Source organism: Rhea pennata, chromosome 3, assembly GCF_028389875.1.
Source record: "Rhea pennata isolate bPtePen1 chromosome 3, bPtePen1.pri, whole genome shotgun sequence".
In the NCBI taxonomy this organism is placed as follows: Eukaryota; Metazoa; Chordata; class Aves; order Rheiformes; family Rheidae; genus Rhea; species Rhea pennata.
In genome coordinates, this window is record NC_084665.1 from 103633535 (window position 1) to 103655238 (window position 21704).

General features: G+C 42.7%; 1 protein-coding gene and 1 long non-coding RNA gene across 6 annotated transcripts in view; one reads left to right on the forward strand and one right to left on the reverse strand.

Moving 5' to 3' along the window:
* Positions 1-743: 743 nt before the first annotated feature.
* On the reverse strand, positions 744-15729 carry LOC134137939 (uncharacterized). Of its 5 annotated transcripts, none has more exons than XR_009957776.1 (8): positions 15609-15729; positions 11819-11935; positions 10619-10656; positions 10018-10165; positions 6336-6428; positions 4785-5077; positions 2193-2314; positions 744-919 (listed from the first exon to the last, which is right to left on the reverse strand). It is a non-coding gene; the product is annotated as an uncharacterized LOC134137939 (long non-coding RNA). The 5 variants fall into 5 exon arrangements; XR_009957775.1 differs by lacking the exon at positions 744-919 and adding an exon at positions 1463-1592; XR_009957774.1 differs by lacking the exons at positions 744-919; positions 2193-2314 and having other exon boundaries at positions 3329-5077; positions 15626-15729.
* A 302-nt stretch (positions 15730-16031) lies between these two features.
* GCLC (glutamate-cysteine ligase catalytic subunit) overlaps positions 16032-21704 on the forward strand; it is a 37124-nt gene continuing 31451 nt past the window's right edge. Inside the window, exon 1 of the mRNA XM_062572925.1 lies at positions 16032-16275. Coding sequence (XP_062428909.1) covers positions 16126-16275 — 150 coding nt within the window. The 5' untranslated portion in view covers positions 16032-16125. The remainder of the gene's footprint in view (positions 16276-21704) is intronic.

The following is a 21704-nucleotide window of genomic DNA, read 5'->3' on the forward strand; positions in this document are numbered from 1 at the left end:
TTATCCATTTCCAGGTTTCACACTGCTCCCTGACACTATTGGTAGGACAGTGGCAAAGTCTGTGGCCAATTTGATCTTTCAATTCAAACAAGGAGTTAAAGTCATTTAGGAAGAAGAGGTGCCATCTGGAAAATAAGCAGACAACTTAAAACTAGTTAAGGCTAAAGGCAGTCACCTCTTCATGTTCCAGAAGGCTGCCCTTTGGACTCCCCTTAAAATAATACATTAACATTAGGATGAAATATCGACAGGCTGTCCCAGGTTTTCACTTGATATTGAGTTACAAACTATGAATGCTGAATGAGTGACCCATTGGGGAGCATCTAAGTTGCACCTAGATGGAAATAGATGATTTTTCTCCAGAATAAAGTTCATATCCTTCTAGCTGTTTTTATTGATATGTCAGCAGAAAAACAAAGTGAACTCAGAAAGGGTCTACTCACTTATTTTCTCAAAGAAGAAGAGTCGACCCTTTTAGATTGTTCAAACCTGATCATACTTGCTCTCTGACTATCAGCTAATTAAAGGTCTGGTTTTCACAGTACTGCTGCTGACCTATGCAATGATGTAGTTTATTGTGATAAACATGATTTACTGGTCACATATAACTGTAGTATGGCACACAGATATACAAAGACCAAGAAAGAAGAGTGAAGAAACTCATTCACAAATTTTAATTCAGTTTTCAGCTCCTAGCAGTCCCAGACCAAAGTAGGAAGCTGAGATTTTAGGGGGTCACAAGAACAGCTGCTGAGTTTGGAGAGTACCAGTCAGGTGGCCAGAAGTAGCAGGGAGCACAACCACTATTTGCTAAGAGACAGCAGTGTACTGGATCCCTAGGAGAGCGTTAAGCTTTCAGAAGCACAGGTCCTGCTGGCGGGTCGGTACGTAAAGCACAACTTGATCCAGGAGAGCCCCTCTGTGTAGTCAGGGAAAGTGCTTTCCTGAGAACATCTAAACACTTCTGTGGATTTTTGGCAATTGCAATTCCTTTTGATACTATCCCCCCCAAGTAATAATGTTCCATTTCAAAGTGTCAGTTTCTGCCTGTAGAACTCCCCATGTTTCAAAAGGATGAGAATATTTAAAATAGACTATCATTAATACAGTCAAGAAAACGCTTCCTTCTGCACCACAACACTTTCTGTTTCCTGAGCCCTCTCTCAGGTTTAGTTCTATTTTTGACTCTGCCACAGAGCTGCTCCACAGGTCTTGGACAAGTCAGTGTGCAAGTGGGACAAGTTACCAAAGCTGGAATCTGAGATCCAAAACTTGCTTCCTTCACAAATACGAGTATATATATATATATATTTTTGAACAGCTAATCAGCTATTATCCTTATTTTACAGTGGGAAAACGAAGTGATAAGCCTTAGAGAAAGAACATTTAAATGCTAAAATCAGGACAGGAACCCCCAAAAATCTGATTATATTTAATGTTTTCTGACTGGTGCTATAAACACAGCTGGCAACACCATTTGTAGGAAAAGGTGTCCAGCAGTCCCCTATAGGAGATCTTCAGTTCAACAGCATATTACTGCGCAAAACTTTCGTGCAGGTGCAAGTTTTCATCCTTGATATCTCTAAGAGTGTCTGTCACGAGAAAATGGTGATGAAAATGTTTGTCATTGCTGAGAACAAAATAAGGCATGAAATATGCCATTTTTTGGTATGGTCACTTTGAGAACAAGACTAGGTGTGAAATACGCCATTTTTCTTATGGTAATGATACTTCTGCTGTTGCTGTTTTGGGAGGCTCTTCAGTACCTATGAAATTGGTAGGGAATTTAAAGTTTGGAGAGCTGGGGGCTGTGCTTTTTAAAAAACTCCTCAGACGCCAGTCGTTTAATAAATCTAGGCCATAACGCTTGGGTGAACTTGCTACTCCGATCTGTGAAGATGGTTTCTGAACTCGGGAGGTGGTGACCTCCCAGATCTGCCAGCCAGGCTGGCCATGCAGTGCCTCTGTAGCTGCTGAGGCTTAGCCAGGCTTGGTCTACTGAGTAGGATCAAAGCAAGGATCAGCACAGGGAGCCAGCAGAGAGAGCCTGGCACGGCAGGGCAGTGAGACTGGACCAGCTGGACACACATGCTTATCTCAAAGACATGGTGAAAGGCAACTAGCTGGATGGCTCTGTGTTCAGTACATCTCAGCCTCATCCAGAGCCTGGACTAGAAGCAGGCTTCTCTTACCAGTATCTGGGAAACCCAGTGGTTTCACACGTATCTTCGTGTCCTTTGGGGAATGACTCCATGGGGAGGACAGCCCGTCTCTCAGTCCATGAGTTCAAATGGCAGACGTCTCTCCTGTGAATCTAAAACATACAACCCGCTGACAACTGTGGTAATACGCTTACAATATACATAGCATGTCTGCATTTTCACCTTCCTTTTTTAAACCTAGGAAGTTACACACACACTCCCACCACAAAAATGGGCCTGCATTACATGAAAACTAACATTGCAAAGTCAGTCCCTCTAATGTAATGAAATGCCAAAATTAAGTTTGCCCTAGAAGCCCAATGTGGCACCCTGTTGTGTATATATTTTAATACATTTTTTAATGACACAATTGTATTATGCTCTTTTCTAGAGATCCCTGCTTCATTCACTACACAGTAGCAAGGATTTCTTGATAAGAATCTCATCAGGATTTCTATTAGTGCTGTCATTCAGACTGTAGCACCCTGCTCTGTTTACTGAACTCTTTCCCAATATAGCTCTTATTACATTAAAAGCATAATATTTTATGTCATCACTTTGAAAGTTCAGCTCCCATTAAGATTCAGGTGCTGTTGTGATTGATAGCACTCAGTATTTTAAGATGGGAAACTAAAAAAATGAAGAAGATGCAACCTGTGAGAAGTTTGTTTTCTTCCAAAGTTGAGGAAAAGTCCTGCCTCCTATAGGTTTTGTGACAGGGACAGGAATAGAGGCAAAATCTCTACAGCAACACCCAGTTGCACTGGCTGGGATACTCTTCCTTCTCTCCTCTCATGTTCCTGACACAACCTTAAAGCTCCCATGTTCTGCAGCAAATGTTCTGTGCCTTGCAGGGCACAGCCTGTTTCAACCTCCAGTTCAGCCTCAGAGAAGGTACATTTTATCGCCTCGGTGGGCATAGTCATCCCAATGTCCTCGGGCTGCCGCATTTCTGACTAGCTGATTGACTGACTAGAGTATGTTTGCAGAGTACAGAAACATATCTAAGGGCATCATTGGGAAATGTGAAGCTGAAAACCCCAAATACCCTCTGATCTTCCCTAGAATTCACCACCATATCCAGTTCCTACGGGGATGCACACAGGAGAATTCACTCATCTCTCAAATCCTTAACAGCAGTTTTATTAGCTTGTTACAATTAGAAGGATCCTGAAAGTGGATGGCTTGACCAAAAATCATAAAAGAAAAGGCAGAGTGTCCATTATGATGAATGATGACTCCATACACCAGACAATTGATTCAGTTGTGAAATAATATCATGTCTTATTATTTTATATTTTTTTTAAAAAATGACAGTTCAAAACTTAAGAGATTAAAATCGCTCTAACTGCAGCCAATGGACATACTGCATTTGACTCCAATGGAAATAGAAAATATCTGAGAAAATCTCAAAAAACTTTGAACACTGGAGCGATTACTCATTGCTGACACTCTTTAGCTTCCACTCTTTTCCTCCAATTGAATCATGCTAAATCCTTCATGGGAAGTACATTTCATTACCATTTATTTATTTGCTGGCTAGCCTCATACTTTCTCCACAGATTTTTGAGAGGAAGATGAAAAGTTGGTTTTTTTTTCAGAAACCTAGATAGAAAAAAAAATTAGACAAGCAAATTAATAAAAAATGGAGAAGAAAAGCCTTCCTATGTCTTCGGGAGCAGGCAAGACAGATTGCTGACCTCTCTTGGAGGGAGCTGAGAGATGAGATTACAAAATATCCAGCTTTTATTGACCATCTTCCCTTAGAGCAAGCCATTGCTGCTGCTATCACACTGGCTAATCTGTAATACTGTAGTCACAGCTTTATCCATGTACAGTCACTGTGTAAAAGACAAATCTGTAACGGTAAATAAAACTAACATGTGCAGGAAGGCTATGAAAGTGAATTGTGTATGACTGGAACTTGGTCATATTATTTACGGTGTTGTGGCCCATTACAATAAAGCTGATTTACCAGCTTGCCACTACCATAGAGATCTCATTTTCTTTTCCTCTTCTTCCTTCTCCTAGACTCAGTTCCAGCCATACAATCCTGTCCCATCCTTTGCATTAGCCCTGTTGCTCTTCTGAGTCAACTCAATAACTTGTCAGGAAATGATTCACCTTTTTTTCCAGGTTAATTTTGTTTAGATTCCAGTAAACTGAATTGGCTTGGTGCAGCATCTGAAAAACACAAGCCACTGCAAGTGAGGGGAGGAGGGTCAAGACAGGAGGAGAGGAGGGAAGAGGGCACAAAGCCTCTTCCTCTATGGGGAAATGAGCTCTGAGGTGATCTCAGGCCCTAACATGTACTTTCAGCCATGGCAGGCCTGTTGCAGACGTTCTCATTCTTTGTTACTTGCTCTGCAGACTTGTCCTGACAGCCATCTGCAACCCTGCAGTAATCATTTAGCCTGGCTCAGAGGATTGAGCAACAACATGATACATGGGTTATAAAGAACTTAGAGAGAAAATTCATTTGGAGATCAGATAGTAAAAGTATTTAGCAGCCTAAAATGTACAGCGGTGTCTAGCAGGGTTTTTCCAAAGCATCCAGATATCCATTGAGAGTTGTACATTTACTTTCAATGGTAGCACTCGTGTCTTCAAGAATCTGGTCCTCAGCTACACACAGCCTCCTTTCTCATTCAGGGTCACATCTTTCTCTCTACAGCAGTCTGAGAAACATGTGCAGTGAGAACACCAAAGCCACTGCAGCCCATGGCCCTTGCTACTTCTTCTAACAGCAGTGCATAGCAGTGAATGGAAGCAGAGCCATTTCTCAAACAATACGATTTCACACTGGGAATAGAGCTGTTGCATTCATATTCCATCCATTCTTTTCAGGACCTGAAGATCTGTCTGAGGGATACAAACTGCCAAAGAAAAATACAGGGAAGATATAAAATTTGAATATATGAACTACTCAATGGAAGAGAAACACTTCTTTTTTTGATCTAATTGCTTTATTTACTCAGAATGTAAATGACATATTGACATTTTAGCTTCATTAGTATTCGCTGACCAAGCTAAGTGTATGTCTTTTCTCTTGAAATGCCTGAAACATGCTTAGGCTTATTAACAAATGTAATCTTCTGCTCTGTATAATACAGTACAGTACAGTAATAAACAAGATGTTCTCTAGGATTTTGAACAACTATTTCATGATTTAGTTACAGCCTTTTCCTTGTTGGACTGCCACAAAATTATATAGCTCTTGCTTGTGAAAAGCAAAGTTAGAGCAGGCTTGTGAAATAGAAGTCACAGGAAATTTGATGAGTACAAAGGTTTCTAATGGGATAATTCATATGACCACAAGCTGCAGTACTGTCAAGAACGAAAAGGCAAGTTATAAGATGCCATAATTCCTGCATCAAAGCCCAAGAAGAAATTAACTCGTATTAAACTGAATTATTTAGAGAAGCAAATCTTTTGACTATTATATCTGGTGTTCCTTCTATACCTCTGCTCCTATATGACTAGAATTGCCTACATTGTGTCCCTCGGCAGACATGACTGCTTCTGCCCCTTTGCATTCGGCATGAATTTATACTGTGCACCAAAAACATCAGAAGCATGATCTTGGCACTGTTCTTGGCACTGGCCTTACAGTCTCCACAGGGAGCAAGAGTGCAGATTGAGCCTATGATCTGAGTTTTGGAACGGGCCAGTGAATAGTGGCTAATCCCAAGAGCAAAAACAGGCTGTAATTCTGGAGTCAGCACTACTGAGCATGGGAGCACCGGAGGGTTGGCAAGGAGAGAGTTTCCTTTTTACACAACTGAGCAAAGTACAGTTCTTGTGATAAAACATTACAGTACATTATATGTTATTTGGGGCAAGGGTAAAATTTCCCTTAGTCTTATCTTTCTGTCTGATATATTCTTTGGCAGAAATGAGGACCTGGACAAAGATTAAAAAAGCTACGGATGTGAACAACTGCGTTACCACATAGACACAGTATTACTGTTCCTGGCAGTATCAGCAAGGGTTAGAATTTAAAGCATATAATCAGTTACAGGCATTGAAGAGAAACCAAGTAATTATTCTCTATAAACCTTAAATACTGGAACAATGGAGCCTTTAGGGATTTAGTAATGCAAAGCAGAGTTTGAATTCCAACTCTTACCTCACCTGCTAAACTTTAACTATTTCTTCGTATTTAAAGTAAAAAACCTCTGAGAAGGCCACATGAAAGGCATATATATTGCAAAGCCTGAGCTGAACCTGTGAATACAAACAACTGAAATATAAACATTGCACAAAGTCAATATGCAAGATTATTAGCACATACACAACTATATAGAAGTATAGAACTATTTTGAAAATTATTTGCATGTCTTTATTATTTTATGATCATAGCTTTAGCATCAGCTGTGGAATGGCCAAGAGAATATGGTTTCTCAGCCCTCTCAAAAGGCTGAGAAGCTCTGAGAAGGGGCTAAGACACAGCACACACTTCATTTACCTGCTCCTTTGACCTTCTCCACCAGGAGATCAGTACCTCACCAGCCCTCTGTGAGTCCTGTGTCAAAAGTTTGCTAGGGAATATACTTTGGCCAACTGATATCTCATTAGTCCTGCCCTTCTCAATAGCCTCTTTGACATGGTGCTCTCTCCTGTACTTCCCAGTCACTGGAAATCCCATCTGAAACTCTTCTGAGTTACAGTCCAGAATTTCACCAAGGACACAGTTTCACGAGTGCTTGAAGTTGGGAGAAGGTAGGAATGCCACTAAATAGTTCCCCGCTCTGCACAGGGGAACAAGCACAGGGGAAGGGCAAGAACAGGACTACCCGTGGAGTCTGCTGAACACTGCCTTGTTCACGTCTTGGGGTCTCTATGGAAATAGTCCTCCAGCTGAGGCACAAGGGGCAGAGGAAGCACCATGGCTGTGCCCACACCACAGGGCAGGACAGCTCTTGGCCTCCAACAGACTTTGTCTTTGACGGAGAGGTGGTCACGCCACCACTGTCAGCCTCCATCCGCGGGTGTCAGCACTCTTTCTTACATAGTAATTTAGTGGTAGACTTCATGGGAAATTTCAGCTCTTCCTTTATAAGTGTCTCAACCCTGTAGCTGGGGACCTACAACTAAGGTAAAGAAAGCACTTATTATTCTTAGTGCTTAAATTAAGCATCCTGGATTCCACCCAAAGTATCTTGACATCTCTGCTCCTCAGTTTCTCTACCTGTATTTGTCTATCATCTGAGTTATTTATGATTACTCCCACTTGCCAGTTCCTCAGAAACGCTATAAATAACACTAAAATAATAGAAAGTGCTGTAATCCTAGGTACTAGACCAACTTTTAAAATTGTATCAGTTACTCTATTTGGTTAGAGATATTTCAAAAAAAAAAAAAAGTATCTTTAGTATTTTCTGTTTTACTTGTCTTCGAATTGCAGTCTCCAAACCATTTTTGACTTCTCTCCAGAAGAGAGACCCAGACAGGTATTTGGCTGGTAATTGGAAATACCATGGAGGTATGAACGGTGACAACAGTTGATTGTTAAACAGTTAAACCTTTAGAAAACCACCAAGTATCCAAATTCATCAAAGAGAAAAGGAGAATGCATTTCCAGTGGTTGACATTTTTTCAGATTTTCAGCAAAACTTTGTATTCAATATAAAGTAGGCCATACATAACATACAAAAAGAGGTAGATAAGATTAAAATATTTGGTAATTAAAGATTTACAACTGTGAAAGGTGTAACTGATGTCTGCAGACTGCAGATTTGGATTATTAGGGGACTATTTTCTCTACTCTTGCTATTTAAGGTATCCTGGTTTTCAATATATTTTTGAAAAAAAATCATTTGGTATAATACTATGTCTGAAAATAGATTACTCTGCACTAGCTATCAAGAGCCACAGGTCAGACACAAACTAAGGTATGGCACTCAGTAGAAGTTTGAAACTGTTTTTCAATAGTTTTATAAAGGAAGCCATTACTAAATAGTATTATTATACAAAAGCTTGTAAGTTATTGTTCTTGCCATGTGAACAGTGAGTTAGTCCCTAAGGAAACTGATGTCCTGGTTATTAGGAACAGATGAGCAAAGTACCAAAGAGTATTTGCTATCTGCCTCAGCCTTCCTAAAGAGTTGCAGTTCTTGAGATTAAGCTACTGTCTGGGACTTGATTCTCCATCCCTGCTTCAGGTTGACAGAAAGATTAGTGTTCAAAGCACATAATTTTTTGAGATTCTGGACTTAGGGGCTTAGAAAGCTTTCACTGTAGCGTTTGAATAGTTCTTATCAAATCCTACTCTGTCATTTTCTTCTTGAAGGTTACCTTATTTCCTGCCACTGTTTTATCTAAGGTATGAACACCTGTATGCAGGGCCATTTAAAACACAAGAGGGTTATTCCCATTTGGTTCATTGTTACACGACCAAAAGCTAACAGAATGAGTGATCTTGTAAATACTGTTTCCACTGCAAATCAATCAACTGTAACCTAAAGCGTAGTGACAATATTGAATGGTTAAAGGAGACCGAACTGCAACTCACAGAAGACTGCCATGCAAAGAACAAGTTCGCAAAGGGGAAAAAAGGCCACAGCCTATCATGGGATATCTGGTACTTCCAGCTTCACAGATGTATTACTGTGGTAGTTCAGTATCTTGAGCTGGATCTGACCTGCACATGTCAAAGAAGACTCTGAATTTAGTATTGGATAACTACACATCTCCCAGATGTCTACGTTCCGCAGTGGGGAAGATTTCACTGCACCACAGCATGTGAAACTGCTCCCAGAAGCAGAAGAAGCTCATGTCTCCCAGTTGGCGCTGGGCAGGGGGACGTGTCTGCAGGTGGGCTCGTCTGAGCCCAGGCCACCTGCGATGGCCATCCCAAGCAGGGAGCACAGCGCCAAGCTATGGCCCTTCTGCCTCTCTGCAGAGCTCTGCTGGATCCAGCACAGCAGGTCACAGGCGGAGCTTTTATTTTCCAGTCTGGAAGTACTTACAATGGAAAACTGGTGTTAAAACCTAGATAAGAGCTATGTTAATAATGCACCTTACTTAACAATTCTGTTTTTTCCATTATGGAAATACATTTTATTCAGAGCTGTTAAATTTATTTTGTATAAAGTAAACACGATACAGTTTGTATATGGCCGGAAAAAAAGTCATCTGCTAGAGAGAAAAATATGATTTATTTGTTCTACTTTTCAACTGACTTTGAAATGTCTCAACTAATAGTCAACTAATATGTGAGGTCTAACAGATTGTTTTCAGGAGAGGAGGAGTTGATCATGGAGTTATGACTTCTTCATGTAACCTGTTTTAGAAGTACACAGACCTCTATTCTTACCTATGGAATCCAAAATCCAAATAATCAAAGAATTTGGTTTCTTTGTGAACCTGCACACATCTCTGAATTCAGTCCTCTGTACAACTTATCTGTTAATAACACCTCTGGGTGGATTTTGCAGATACCGCTTGTTTTAGGTTGTGCCTTCTATTGTTTCTCCTCTCTTTCTCCAAAAGGAATCTCATTGTTTCTGATATTCACTATGAATGGTTTAAATTTAGTTTAAATTTAGAAAAATAGTTTAAATTCACTTTAAATGACAATTTAAAGATAATAAATTTGCAAGCAGAGAGGATGATGAGGTAGTCAGTTTTCTTCTTTGTTACTGACTGCCTGGCATTCTTTTATTTTATTGTATATTACACAGTTATGATTTATTAAGTACAAATAGTTGGGTCAGTCCTTTGGAAAACATGAAGGCAGTCTTATGATTCACATTTTCCAGTTTAGAAAATGCTGAAAAAAAGACAACTTGGGAAATAATTTGGAAGTTCTTACTTTCTCCTTTTAACAGTAGTTAGTATCTTGTGGGTATCACCAAAGAAGAGACTCTTCAGGAGAGATTAGGAGGCAGTAACAGATAAACCGGGAAGAGAAGGCATCTCCGAGGGAACAGGTAGTAGCAGGAGAAGAGACATAGAGAGGACTGAAATATGAAGAGAATGGAATGGCCATCGCTGCGCGAGACTACTTTATGATATAGTGGCTCAGCAACTCTCATGCAGAATTAGTATATATACAGCTCCTGCTGTTAACACTAGCAGTATTCATGACATGATTAGGTACACCAGGTTTAACTAAAAAACCATAATCATGTATTGTGCACAGTCACAGTGAAAGAATATACAAGCTGCTAAGAAACTAGAAATGCAAGTTCTTTGCAGAATGAACATGCTCATACAGGTCAAAGTTTTGAAAAAAAATGCGATAATTTCACTTTTCATATAAATGATTTGAACTTTATACATTGAAATGTGTATGACATTCCTGTTGAAGGGTATAAGTAAAATCCTCCAACTCTCAAAACCTATAGTATGAATAAAAATCCCACAAAAATTAGAAAAGTGCCACTCAGACCAATGACAAAATTTAATCCTACCTCAGTATTTTTGATACATCAGGTGGAGAAGCAGCAGGCTGAAGACAAGAAAAAGAAGAGTTTTAAGGCAATATAGAGAAGTCATAACAGTGTATTTCACACACTAATTGACAAGTTAGCTAAGAGAGGATTTATTATCATAACTTTGATTAGAATAGGTCTTTCTTAGTCATCTTCCTGGCTGCAGAACAGGAAGACCAAAACATTCTTCACTTGAATCTTTTCAATGTTGTGACCTCCATCAAACAGGTTATTTAATACACGTCACTAGATAACAAGATTTCACCATCAAGAGATAAGTGCTTGAGCACAGATCTCTTCAGTGCTTCATTAGGAATGTGAAGACTTCCTAGCTTCAAAAAAGGCAGTATTCATATCTCATCTGAGTCATTTATGCTGGCCACAGGTGCAGGTCATAAATTACACCTGGAAACATATAAATTTAATCAGAAAAGATAATGATTTTTTTCTACCAAATGTGTTACTCTGAATCTTTCACAGTGGATTGTTCCAGTTGAACTCATTTGATTTTATTCCCAGAATTACATAACATTCAGAAACGTCAACTCAATAATCACCTTGAACAAAGCTACTCTAAATTTTTTTCAAATTATTCATGAAGAAAGACAAACCTTTCTTTCTTCCCTGTAATAACAGCCTCATCGTAAGACATCTACTTTTTACTTCTAATGACAGCGAGTAAAAGAAACCATTCTGCAGGAGTAGTCTCACCCATGATTCTACAGATCTTTCATCTTTCCAAGTGGGTATATTCCACATGTGCAGAGTTACTCAATTAAGATTTAGTGGCAGCTAATTTTAATTGCTTTGCAAATACACAAAAGTGGGTTGTTCTCAGTGGAACTCCTAGAAAGACAGGAACATATCTGACCCTTAAGGTCAGATCCTCACTACTGCAGATACCATGCCATCTATTCTGTTTCCACAGACTCCAGCCTAAAAGTACATAGGCTTTTCTCCTTCACTACTCCAGAGTTCCAGATCCCCACTCAGCTTCATCTGGTTTTCAACTGCCAATAGTTTTCTAATGGTTTGCAAAGCAAGGATCACTACAAACTCCTGTGATTTTGTAACTTCAGTACAACTTTATTTCTTAAAATATTTTTGTTCCCTGGCACAGATGTTTCTGGTGTCATCATGCTGTATCAACAGCATCATAAACAAGAAGCTAAATCTCACCTAGAGAAGACTTTCCCATCTCTGAAAAGAATAAGCAGTATTTCCTTATTATCACTCAATGCAGACGGTCTGTATTCCTTTTCATACTAGGCAAGACTTCTCCATTAAACTTCTGTCCTAAAAGAGAACAGGGAGGAGAATAAATTAAATGAAAAGTTGATATTTGTTTATCTAGATATGAAATTAAATTAGATCAATTATTTTAATTGCTTAAACTGAGCACAAAATAAAAAAAATCCAGTTTTAAAATCTAATAAAATCATGCTCCCTGTTCTAATTTCCAAAATAAATACTAATTTGCTACGTGATCAGTAGACACTGCTTCAGGAATCAGTAACAGTCCCTAGATGGGACTGAAGAGCAGCTACTCAAGGTATGGCCTACTTATAAAATAGATCTTGTTGGAGTAAAGCGAGGGCTTAAGGGGAGTTTGGATTGCATCTACTGTTACAGATGCATATACATGTTACATATAGATGTTATACATGTTGCTAAATTCAGGCAAAGGGCATTTTTCAGGAGGAGCTATTTCTTCCCTGCAAAATGCTTTTCCAGTGAAAGATTCATCTCAAAGATGAAGCTAGAAGAAACTTTTTCTTTGGACTGTACAGAGAAAATAGTGAAGTCTCAGGAGCTAGGAAGTTGGTATACAGCTAAGCTAATGAAATCATCAAAAGTACTGCCTGCATGTTTGGCAATCTGTCTTTGACATTGAATGTACTGGAAATAATTATACATAATTATGCATATATGCATATATTTTACAATATTTGTGCATCTCCTGAAGCCATATTCCATATTATGCATAAATGAACATTTCTATTTGTGATGCTGTCAGCCTTAGAATGGCTTATACTCCTCTTCCATACCACAATGCTCTACAAAGAAAAAAAACTGTATTTTAGTATGGTCAGAACACATATGTTTAGAACTGAAGGAAGAAAAAAACTTCAGCTGAAGACAGTAAAGACCTCACAAACACAACTGACTTGTCACATTGTTATGCTAAAGATTATGATGTGAGAAAACAAAACTTAAATTTTTATCAGTTTGCCGGTGGAGAAGGAAAATATCTCAGATTTCAATTATAAGCAGAGTACTAGTTCTGTAGTTCATAGGGCTACAGATAAAGTGCCCATGAACTGTACAAACAAAAACCAGAAGATAATGGCACAGAAATAACCTAAGAATAAGCGCAGTATAAACGTACAGGAAGATGGATACTGAAAATGCACTCTTGAACTACAGGACAAAGAGTAGTGTCAGTGGTTAGCTCAAAACTACAGATTGCTTAATAACACCCGGCATTACGATAAAGCTCATCTTCGTCCCGGAATTTTGTGAATGTTGCTAGAAATGTACAGAATGATACTAAAAACAGCACACTAAAAGCAGCAGGGATCATACCAAGTACCTGATTCTTTCAAAAATGTGTCTCTCAGCAAAGTAGTGCTCTATCAGCCAAATGAGCTATGAGCAAGAATACTGAATAACCCAGAAAGGCATTCCTAGATTCACGAGACAACAACATAAGCTTGTTCTGATATGACAATGTTTGCTCCGAAACCGGGCTTGACTGCCCCCAGGAATGGAAAGGGGCCAACAGAGCTTGGAGAGAAAAGATTTCAGGTAGCAGCTACAAGCATTTGTCATTGCTGGGGTTCCTAAGGTGCTGCAGCTGGAAATTAAAGCTGTGGAAAATCTGAGGCAGGGTGGTGGGGTGGTGGCACCACGTTGCAAATTTTAAACTTTCGGAGCAGCTGTCCTCAAATTTGCCAGGTGGTGCATAAAGTGACTCTGTCCACATGACCCTAGACCAAAGTAGAATGTGGCTTTGCATGAGGAATATGCTTCATCCCATCTCTGCTGTCCATCTTGAGAGTTAGACTTCCTGAGTTTTGAAAATGAAAAAGGCTATGGGATTTTTTTAACTAAAGGAAAAGGATGATTTTCTTTTCCTCCTTCACACAAACTCAACAGGCCTTCTCCAGATCTACAGCAGTATCAACAGCAACAGAATCGTTTTCAGCTAGACATTGACCATGAAAACTTTAGCCAAAAATCAGAGTCTCAAAAAAGTCAAAAATGATTTCTAAAACCATGGCATTATAAATGAAACCAGCTTGTAATTTTAATTATAGCGCTTGTTCTTGTTATAATGACTTTTGTCACGGCTGCCCTTGTTATACAAACTTAAACCATCAAACAAAAAAAACCCAAGATATAGAACATTTTACTTTCAAGTGGTTTTAATATTTAATATTTTCAAGTAATGCATTTTAGATTTATTATTTTAATGCCTTAGGAGCTTGTTTTATCCTTGAGGCACCTCATATCATGTAAGAAAGACAATTAGGCAGTTTTTTGTCAGTTCAGTCATTCAGTTAATGACATATCTAAATCATCCATTAGCAGGTTATGCCACAACTTAAATATTCTACCAAGCCTCAGACTCTTAACTGTGCTGTCCTACTTCGTACCAGTGATACTTTTCCCAGAGGTCTGTGAAGAATGAGCTGCAGAAGTAAAGTGAAAACTAGGGTTCAGGCAAAATACATTTCACCTGCTAAGTTTTCATACAATGGTAAGGTTGAAAGGGACCTCTGGAGGTCATCTAGTCCAGCCCTCAGGGTAGCCCATACAGGGATTGAACCCACAACCTTGGCATTAACACCACCATGCTCTAACCAACTGAGCTAAACCTGTTTTGTTGTATGCTTTGCAAACCTGCTTGTATCCCTCAGCTTTCAGTGTATCTTTAAGGGACATCTGAGAAGTGAGAGGCTTTATCTTCATATAGAATATTAATTGGCTTATTTCTGTCCCTTCATTCAGAAAACATTTTAAATGGTGCTGATATGCCCTTCTTCTGTTTTCTATCAAATCTAATATATGGCATTTCCCTGCTTCCTCTTTTTTTTGAGCTGAATGCTGTTGAGATTCGCTCCCAGATAATTCTCAGATAACTAACTTATTTCTAACATCCTCATAGTTTGGCCTTTTCTAGGCACAACAGGATGCGGTCTCAGCCTAGAGGCTGAGCAGAACCACCTTGGGAAGATGAGGCATCTTTCTAGCTCCACTCCAGCCAAACAAAACATCTGTAGTCACCTCTTTTTTCAGGTTTATGTTCTGGTCTACACTGATCCAAATACAAACGTTTTTTTTGGTACACTGCATTTCAAGACCTTTAGTTAGGACCCCTTAGTAACACTTTCATCACATCACCCATGCGATGTCACGCGACGGTATCACACCACCTTCAACACAACCGTCCCTTCCACCAGAAACACCGGACTGGCCAGATCGGAAGGTGGGGCACCGGGCGGACGCCCACCAACCGCCAGGCCGCTGCCGGCCGGCCGGCCGCGCTCGCGCGCGGGGTCAGGCGCACCCAGGAGCAGGAGGGCTCTCCGGGGGCCGAGCTGGCGTGACCCCGCGGTGGCTGCGCGCGCCTTTGCAGGCTGCGGAGGGCACGCGCGCTGCCGCAGCATCGAAGCAGACCTCGTTTCACCGGATCCTGCAGGGATCGGGAGCGCTGGCACCGCGCTGCGGTTTCCCGAGCGTGACATTTACGTTCGCCAAATCTCAGCAGGGACTCGCCGAAGTCCCCGGGCTTTACCGGGCGGGGGCGGATTGGGGGAACGCGCAGACCAGGACCGAGCTCTTTCTCGGGCCTTCATTTCACGTGTCCTCGGACAGGAGCTTCCCCGCGACGCCCCTGCCGCGCTCTGCCCGCTCGCGCTCCTCCCCGCTTCCTCCCTGCCTAGGCAGGCAGGCAGCCACCCACCCAGCGCCCCCTCGCACCGCTTCCCTCGGCAGCCAACAGCTTAAAAAATTCCTGCTGAAAAATAACGCGAAAGGTTGCTTTCGCTTTTCCCTCTCTCGGCGCCGCAGCGCATCACGCACCGCGCGGCCGGGCCGGGGCCGGAGCCGGGGCCGGGGCCGGGGGCGGGGCCGAGGCCGGGTCGGGGGCGGGCCGGGGGCGGGGCCGGGGCCGGGGCCGAGGCCGGCGCGGAGGATAGCGCGGGGGCGGGGCCGGGGCCGGGGGCGGGGGCGGGGCCGGGGCCGGGGCCGGGGCCGAGGCCGGCGCGGAGGATAGCGCGGGGGCGGGGCCTGGCGGCGGAAAGTGCTGAGTCACGGGCTGACGCGCTGCCGCCGTCACGTGTGGCCGTGCCGGGGCCGCCGCCGCCACCGCCGCGGCGCACAGCGCAGCGCACAGCGCAGCGCAGCCGCCGCTCCGCCGCCGCGCTCCGCTCCGCTCCGCTCCGCTCCGCTCCTCCGCGGCGAGGCGAGGCGAGGCCGGCATGGGGCTGCTGTCGCAGGGCTCGCCGCTGAGCTGGGAAGAGACGCGGCGGCACGCGGAGCACGTGCGCAAGCACGGCATCCTCCAGTTCCTCCACATCTACCGCGCCCTGCGCGACCGCCACAAGGACGTGCTCAAGTGGGGCGACGAGGTGAGCGCCGAGCCGGGCCGCGCCGAGCCGCGCCGGCCCCCGCGGGCGCCGCGGCCGGGCTGCCGCAGCGAGGCAGGAAAGTTCAGCGCTGCCCGCTGGATGCCCCCTTCCCCCCCCCCCAGCCCGTCCTGCCGCCGCTTGCTTAGCCGTGCTGCCCCTGCTCTTTATATTTATCTTTATTATTATTTTTAACCGCTAAAATAACTTCCAGGGCTTTCGTCGGGCGCCTGCGAGCGGGCCGTCGCCAGCCTCGCAGGACCTGCGTCCCCCGGAGCCGCCGCGCCCAGAGCAGCCGCCGGCCCCTGCGGCCCGCTTGTTTCTGAAGCGGGGTCTGGTTAGGCCGTAACGCTTCTGCTTCCGATCTGCGGCCGCAGCGTTAACCCCGCGGCGCGGAGCGGAAGGGAGCCGGCGGCCCCTGGCGCCGGGGTGGCCGGCCGAGCCCCCGGCCCCGGCAGACGCGCCTCGCCGGGCGGCCTCCCCGGCGGAGGAGGCCCTGCGGCGCGGCCCTGGCGTCCGCGCCTGGCCCCTGTGCCGCGGCCTCGTGCTCCGGGCGTGAGCCGGCCACGCTTCGGGCGAAGGGGCTCTCCCCACCCGAGCAGGGGCGGTCGCGGGGGTTGTGACCCGAGCTTCGTCACAGGTGCTTGTGTCTGAGGACCACAACTTTATCCGGGTGCTGCTGGTATTGCATCCCAGCCTGAGCAGAGGCTCGCCGTTGCGTTGGTGCTTAGGATCTAGCGAAGGATCTAGCTAAGGTCCCAGCTGTCCCCTGGGATGGAGAGCTGCCTGGCTGGCAGTTCGCTGAACTGGAAGCCCGTCCTCCTTCACGGTGCAAATGTGGTCCAGCATCTCACCTAGGTATCCGATGTAACTGCAGGGAAGCTGAGAAACGTAGCACAGGCAGCGCGGGGGTTTGTCAGTCGCGTCCGTGTCCTGTGCTTTGGTCCCTTGCTGAACTACAAGGACACTTGTGAGAAAACTGTGTGGTGGTAAAAACTGTGCGCAAACGCTCTGTGCGAGAGGAAAGCGTTGTTCCTGTTGTGCGCCTTGAGAGACCTGGCCGCTTAAAATGGGTTCTCTTCTGGAGTAAATGTTACCATACTGCATGTAAACTAGCAAGGGAAGTGCTGGAGCTCATCTTCTTTCAGCAAGGGTGAGGGGGCTTTGCTACTGTAGTCTGTTCCATGGAGGAAGTGGTACAGCCAGCACGTCAAGTCTACCTTGCGTGGTTTTGCAGGCAGAGCTATGTAGACTCAGAAAGCTTAAACACACCTCTGTGGGTATGTACATATATGTGTGTGTATAAATACATATACAAATATATGCATGTATATAAATATATATGCACGCACATGCGCATACACACACACGTATACATAATGTTGCTGGCTGACATCTCTGTGTCCCTAGATCTCTGACATGGCTGAAGTTATGCTGACAGGAAAGAACTTTTGTTATCTTAGCCTGTGATGTGTGCGAAAGGGGTACTAGCTATCCTGGCAGGCATCATCTTCTGCTGGCATGTGCAGCCTGTACATGGGGGACAGCGGCAGTCTGTGCTGCGGTTAAGGCTGCAGAGGCTCTGTAATGCAGACAAGGGTTGTTTTGCTATATTAAGTCCCTTGTAAACAGACATAAGTTCAGGAAGATAGGGAACAGGGATTCTCTCTGTTATGCTGAGACTTTACTTGAGAGTTTCTTCAAGGATCTTTAATAGGTGGGATGTATTTTTCAGTGTTGTCTCTGAGGTTTCCTGCTCCAATCCTGTTTTCTTAAGGTGAGATCTCATGATGCTGCTAAGGTTTGTCTGTGAGTGTGATGTTTGGATGTTTGGGCTTCCCTCTCCTTGCTCAAGGCTCATTTTTTCTGCCTGCCTTGCATTGGCTTTGGATACGCAGGATCAAGAAACTAAACTTCCTTCTATTTTGTTTTTTTAGGATGGTTAGTTCTCTTAGCAGAGCTTCCACAGTTTGTTTCACTGTGAGATCCAGCAGGTTTGTTGTTAGTGTGGGTAAAGTGACTGGGATGCATGGAGGAGGGGGGGCAGCAGAAATGGCCCTCGCAGCAGTCAGTGCTGCGGTAAGCAGCACTGGGTAAGCATGGCATTAGGTAACCTTAGATGTACAGTAAAACTGTACCCCAAGAGCTTCTTGTCCCTTTGGCATGGGAGCTTACTGAAGCATGTTTTTATACTTGGTAAATGGTGGCACGTTATATTTAGGAAGAAGCACAATTTGTTTTTGTCATGCCTAGTGACAGGAGGCAGAATTTAAAGAGCAGTATGGTTTCTGACAAGGAGGTAAGAGCCATGTTTGAAATGCCTGTAAATATTTGGAGAAAGTCAAGTAACTCGGATGATCTACCTGTGATTTTAGTAAATGATAATAACCTCTGGTGTGGCAACTTGTCTTTATTCTGTATTATGCAATTTCTTACATAACACAGCACTTAAAAGTGTATTAATGTACCAGATACTTGTTGCCAGTCTGCTTTTGTTGTACAACAGAAAACATACCTGTCTCCATACCTTATTTTGACTATGCTGCCAATAGACGAGTGGGGAAAAGCAATATTTGTCTTTGATTTCTCCTTTCGAATACCTAGTTATTAGAAAGGGATGCCACATTTGTATGCAGCTTAGATAAATCAATTAGCTGTACACCCTTCCAAAAAAGCCCTTTGTGCACTTTGGCCTTCATATAGGAAGTCCTAGCCTGAGAGATGTTTTATAGTCTTAAAAGCTTTTGAGGATAGAAATCAAGAATGGAGACGACAGCCCTCATATGAATGTTAGTGATGAAATCAGAATAAATGAATTTACCCTTGTATTCACAAGGTGTTTCTCAGACCAAGTGGGTGAAAGATAGTTTTGTACTTAATTTTTTAAGGGATGCCTATGAATAAAAATCTACTTGCTTAGCACATAGTGAGTTTATCCTTTTGTGCAGACAAATGTATTTTAAATGTTATTCCCATCTAGATAATTCCAATGTGAAAAAGCAGCAGAGTTTGTGAGTATAAAAACACTCATTGCTTTTTTTTCCCCCTTGTTTCAACAGGACTCTGCTATATGTATTGTACAATGTATATATTGTGTGTTCTAAGACTCATTACAATAACTATGGCGGTCCTTTAGGATGCTTGTAACCTATTATGGATCCCAGTCCCCTTGACTGCGAGTGAAATTGAGGGGAACAGTTACATGCTTTCAGTCGCTGCACATCAGACCAAAATGTTAAGGCATAAGTGTTAACATTCAGAGCAGTGTGGTGGCACTTGTTTTGAAAGAAGCTAGCCATCATCACAACCTGTGTTAACAGGGTGGTAGTATTCCCTACGGCTCCCGTCCTCCCCTGACCAAAGAGCTGGAAAAGGCAAAATGTTGTTTCTGCTACCTCTTGAGGAAGTAAGCTATCTTGTTTTCAGGATTAGGAGAACTCGAGGAGATAAATTGCTGTTGTCTTTTTTTTCAGGGCAGTTCTTTTTGGCTCTTTGCTTTCCGTAAACTTCTCACACCCAACCGTCAAGGCCTTGCAGCAAAAAGAAGGCCCACAGGTTTGAATATAAGGGAGAATAAGACTTATCTAGAAAACTCTTCCTAAAGGACTCTATGTACCTGCTTTTACAGGTAAAAGTCCTTTACCTCTTAATCATCCTTCTGCCTCATTTATTTTCAAACTGTCAGTCAGCCTCTCTGTTTATGCTAGGCTTCTCCTGCGGGTGGAAAACAGGAAACATTCACAGCAGTATCTCATTCTCCCTCACAGAGAATGAGACAACATTCTCTTCTTGTTATCTTCACCTTCCTACCCCCAAAATTTGTCCAGCCATTAGATATTGCAGGGAGACCCCTATTTGTCATGTTCACCACTATTGTCTCATATTTTCCTTGTATTTTCATTCTCCCCCATCTAACGTTGTGTGTTTTTATTCTTTGTGTTTTATTTCAGAGTAGAAGTCATGGAATTTGTGCTTGTGCAGCAGATACAAAAATATGCACTTTTTCAGTTCTGTTGCTTAGAGTTGTAGCAAAGATAGTAGGAGGCATAGAAAGCAAACAGGTAGTTTGTGCAGGTTGGCAGATGTTCATATGTTAGCAGTAGCAGTTTTTAAGAGTTTATGTCAGTAAAGCAAAGGATATTCTGCTGCTTCCCCCTTTTTCTCCTGGAAAGCTCTCTTGTGTGCTAATGTATTACCAGTCTCCTGTGCTGTTCAGAGCTTCTTGTCTGCTGATTGCATTCTTCTAGCTGACTGACATTGCTTAAATTTCACTTTGCAGCTTAACGTGGACACACGTATCAGAAGAGTAGAATGGCTGGCTCTTGCCTACGCTTTGCTCCATGACTTTGTGCTCTGTGTGCATATGAGTGTACAAAGTGACACTACGTGTGTGTGTGTGTATGTGTGTGTGCATGAGGATGTTTTTAAGTTTTCCTGCAGTCTATTTTGCTGTTAAATGGGACAGGTTAGTTGTTCTCTGGGCTGAATGCCCATCTGGACTGTGAAGAATGATATAAACAAGACAAGCTGGAAATGGAAAAATTGAAAGGGATAAAAAATAAAGAACAAGGAGAAGCTGCTTCTGCCTATGAAAATGATGAGAAAGGAATATTGAAGAGAGTTCCATTCAGAAGAAAGGATGTAGAAAGCAAAAATGGACAAAACATGGTGATTTTATTTGCTGTTTCATCCACGTATACTTTCAGTCTGATTTACCCAACCTTGCTTAGAGAAATTGGACATAATGATCCTTTTGTTGCATACAAGTCTTGCCACCGTCAGTGCTGTGGCATAGAATACAATGCTAGCTTTTAAAGAGTCTTTTTCTTCGTGGGGACTCAAAGTGAAATTTGGATGTCTTCAAAATAGATTTGACAACTAATTGTATAAGGCAGTGTGAAAAATGTGCCACTGCACTGTTTACAAGTCAGAGGAATGAAATAGCTGGGTTATGATGAGTTTAAATGAGTGTTTCCTGCTCAGCCGTTCCTAATGCAAAAAACAAAGTGGCTCTTCTTGGATGCTGCAAGAAGAGAGGCTGTGGGTTTCTTACCAGAAAGTCCCATGTGTTGATTCACTCCAAAGCTTTTTCTTTTTTTCCCTAATGAAAGGATGGGCTGTGAAAATCACTTTCTCCTTTTGAATGGTTCTTTCCAGGGACAAGCTACAGTACTCATGTCTTACTGGTGTTTACATCCTGTATGGTATGTGTGTATACATATACATATACATATATATATATATATATATATATGAGTTATTTTTTTCAGGACAGCAACATTGTGAAACTGGTATCATCAGTGAAACATGCATTAATGTCTATAGAATTTTAGATTGGTGAATAGTTGCTACAACTTAAGGAAATCGATTTGAGTTCAGATGCGAAGTTAAGATGCTCGTGTTTGATGTGTGTTACTCATGTAAAACTGGAA